Consider the following 3396-nt stretch of genomic DNA (forward strand, 5'->3'; position numbering starts at 1 on the left):
CAGGTGGTGTCCATGCAGCAACCGCAGCAAATTCCTCAACAGACTACACCGATGCAGCAGGTTCCCGGCATGCAGCAGTCCCAGCAGGTGGTGTCCATGCAGCCACCCCAGCCGGTTGCGCCCATGCAGCAGCCCCAGCAGGTTCCCGCCATGCAACAGCCGCAGCAGGTGGTGCCCATGCAGCAGCCGCAGCAAATTCCTCAACAGACGGTGCCCATGCAGCAGGTTCCCGCCATGCAGCCGCCCCAGCAGGTTCCCGCCATGCAGCTGCCCCAGCAGTATGCCGTAATTCAGCCAGACTCCTTACTGCAGCCTTCCCTGGCCCAGCCAGCACAGCCCATGCAGCTGCAGCCGCCCCCGGGTTACCCGCAGCCGCCGCCCTTGGTGCTGCACGGGGGTGCCCTAGAGCAGACGCAGGGGCTACTGGCGCAGGAGCCGGAGCAGCAGGTGGAAAGTGTGTGTCCTGTCCCGGCCCCGGAGCAGCTCGCTTACCCGCTGCCGGCCCCGTACCAGCTGCAGCCAGCGTACCCCCTGCAGGCTCCTTATGCTGACCAGCCCCCCTACCCAGCCCAGCCGGCAGAGCCGGTGGTGTACGCGTACCCGGGGCAGCCTCCGTTCCGGGTGGAGCCGGTGGCGTTTCGGAGCCAGCTGGCAGATCTGCAGCAGCCAGCCTTCGCGCCGTCTCCCGGGGCGCTGAGCCAGGAGGCCAGCAGCGAGCAGATGCCCCCGGCGCTCTGCCAGCAGGACGGCAGTGGCTTGGGGCACGCCCTGGCACAAGGGCCGGGCGATGGGCCACAAGCAGCGCTGCCGCCGGTCCCGTTCCTCCCGCCGCAGCCCTCAGCTTTCGCGCCTCCCCCGATGCAGCCGCTCCTGGCCACGGTCCCCGCCTTGCTCCAGACCCTGTCGCCCAGGCCGGAGCAGCTGCAGCCGCCCTCCTCGGAACAAGCCTATGGAGCGCTGCAGCCAGCGGTGCAGATCCCCGAGCAGCCAGCCTACGTCCTGTTAGCGGCAGAGTCGGGGGCGTACCAGAGTCCGGCGGCCAGCCCTCTGCTCACCGCCTCCCCGCAGCCCGCCCTGAGCCCCCAGCCGCACCAGCAGCACAGGCCGGGGCTGGAGCAGGTATGTGAGCTGGCCTCAGCCTGGGCTGGGAACTCTGGGGGAGAGCCGCAGAGAGCACTTCCCTGGGGCTGGGTGATGGTAAGAGGTGATGTGGTCACAGGCTGCAAGTGTCAGCGGGAGGAACAGATATTTAATAATGGGCTCTTCGGCAAAGAAACGTCTCACTGCTGGCCGTCCAACTAGACGGACTCAGACGAGCAATAAGGCGCACGATTTTAACGGGTGCGCGTAATTAACCATTGGACGCTTACCAAGGGTCATGGTGGACTCTCCGTCACTGGCCATTTTCAAATGGAGATGGGAGGTTTGTAGAGAAGCTCTGCCGTAGGTCAGAAGGAAGGATTGGGGGCAGGTCTCTGGCGTGGGTTATACAGGAGCTCAGTGGTCCCTTCTGGCCTTGGGATCTCTGAACTCCCGGGCCAGTGTGAAGAAGCGAGGCTGAGAGCTTGCGAGCAGTCCCTGCTGTGTCCGACGGCTCGTCGACACGGGGAAGTGCCGTGGTAATTCCACCATTGGAATCACGGAAGCCTTTTTCCAGATGAGATTTTGCCAGTCAGTTTCCTGCCCTAGACAAGCCCGAAGATTGACTCCGAAAGCCTCCTCCCTCGCGGGCGACCCTTTCTGAGTTTTCATCCAGGCTCCAGGTTTAGCCACTGTCCCGGAGAATGGTTCCTCGTGGGGTCATCCTCTGAAAGTGGGGTCCCTCCCGTGCTCAACCCTGGGTCACCCTTTCACCCCTCCACGCTTCCGCTGCCTGGGAATAGCTTGCGAGCCCGACTGCTTTGCCTAGCCCTGTTTGGAAGGCTCTGCAGCTTGCCGGTTTGCCTCCCTCGCAACGGCTTGGTTTGAAAACCTGCCGAACTCGTACCTACCCGGCAGCGTTCAGTAACCTGGCTGCTGCTTCTTGCTCCCAGAGGGAATTTCTAGCCTTGTAAGAGCCTGTCAATTGCCTCTCGTTCTCCCGCGCTGCTCCTCTGCTCCGAAGCCAAATTCGGTCCCCCCCGAGTTCTGATTTCCAGCCTGACTCGATCCCTGATCCCGGTAGTCCTTGTGCCGGCACTGCCCTTTCTTTAGCTCTGTCTTATGTTCGTCTGGCCTTTGTCCAGCCACTGTTCCACTTCTCCTCTACCACCCCCTCTCGTAGCCGGGATAGCCCCATGTCCCTGGAGAAGGACCGACATTCCCTTCTTTCACAACTCTGTTTCCTGGCAGGTTTCCCAGCCTGCCTCGGGGCTGGAGCCCCAGATCGCTGCTCCAAAGCCAGACTTCCCGCAAGGGTGAGTCTCCATTCTCGTTAATTCGAGAGCATGGGAATGGGGGGGTGGGTGGGTAGCGGGCGGGAAAGGAATTGAGCCCGGTGCAAAATCCAATCTGTCTGCCCATGTGCTGTGCCTCTCGGGGGGGGAGCACACCTGAGTGGCAGTTCACAGCCCCAACAGTCGGCCGGCCGGCCTGCCAGCTGGAGGACCCCTGGGTCGGTGCCCCAGAAACCTCAGTAAACGGATCCCCTTGGATTTATTTCTCGCAGCTCACGTCCCACACAGTCCTGTCTCTTTCCCGCTGCTTGTCTAACCCCTCTGGGGCGGCTGAGCCTCTCGGCCTGCGGAACTCATTGACACAAGACTCCAGGAGAGGCCATGACAGGAAACACCAAATCAACACTCAAGACTTTGGGCAGGGAACTAAATGCGTCAGCCCGTCTCTTCCCCTGGGGGCAGATTGACGGATCCAGTTTGCCACAGCGAGTCCCGTTCCGAGAGCTCATCCATTCACGCTTTTCTTCTCTCCCTGCTCTGCTCCCAGGCTAAATCCCGAGCTGGCCGCTCTGAAGGAAAGCTCCAACACACACGAGCCCACGAGCGGCAACGGCAAACAAGACAGAAGTAAACAGAGGCGGGCGTCCTGCCCCCGGCCGGACAAAGGGACCAAATTCCAGCTCACAGTCCTGCAGGTTGGTAGCGGCGAGGGGGGAATTCAGCCTGTGGCTTAGGCCAGCTGACCTTTCACCGCGGGAAGGGATTCGACCCCAGGCGGAGAGCCGACATTCCTCAGCCCCGTGTTCTCATGGGCCGCCTAGTTCCTCCAAGCTTCTCTGCGTGGAGAAATTGACCTGATCACAGTCCAGAAGTATCTAGGTGGGGCACAAATATTGACTATTGGGCTCCTCAGTCTAAATTCCGACAGGAAATAAGGCGCCGGGGAGGTGACCGCTAGGACATCTCACCGAGAGGTGTGGGGGAGTCTTGCTCGCGGGCAATTCGTATCAATCGAGATGGG

At 61.7% G+C, this 3396-nt stretch overlaps 1 protein-coding gene across 1 annotated transcript in view; it reads left to right on the forward strand.

The window, feature by feature from the left end:
* WNK3 (WNK lysine deficient protein kinase 3) overlaps positions 1-3396 on the forward strand; it is a 39000-nt gene that overhangs the window by 21523 nt on the left and 14081 nt on the right. The window contains exons 10-12 of the mRNA XM_029913328.1: positions 1-1119; positions 2332-2396; positions 2923-3070. The exon at positions 1-1119 is cut by the window's left edge and continues 516 nt beyond it. Of these exons, the coding sequence (XP_029769188.1) occupies positions 1-1119; positions 2332-2396; positions 2923-3070 (1332 nt within the window). The remainder of the gene's footprint in view (positions 1120-2331; positions 2397-2922; positions 3071-3396) is intronic.

This window comes from Terrapene carolina, unplaced genomic scaffold (assembly GCF_002925995.2).
Source record: "Terrapene carolina triunguis isolate 2854851 unplaced genomic scaffold, T_m_triunguis-2.0 Scaffold588, whole genome shotgun sequence".
NCBI classification, from domain to species: domain Eukaryota; kingdom Metazoa; phylum Chordata; order Testudines; family Emydidae; genus Terrapene; species Terrapene triunguis.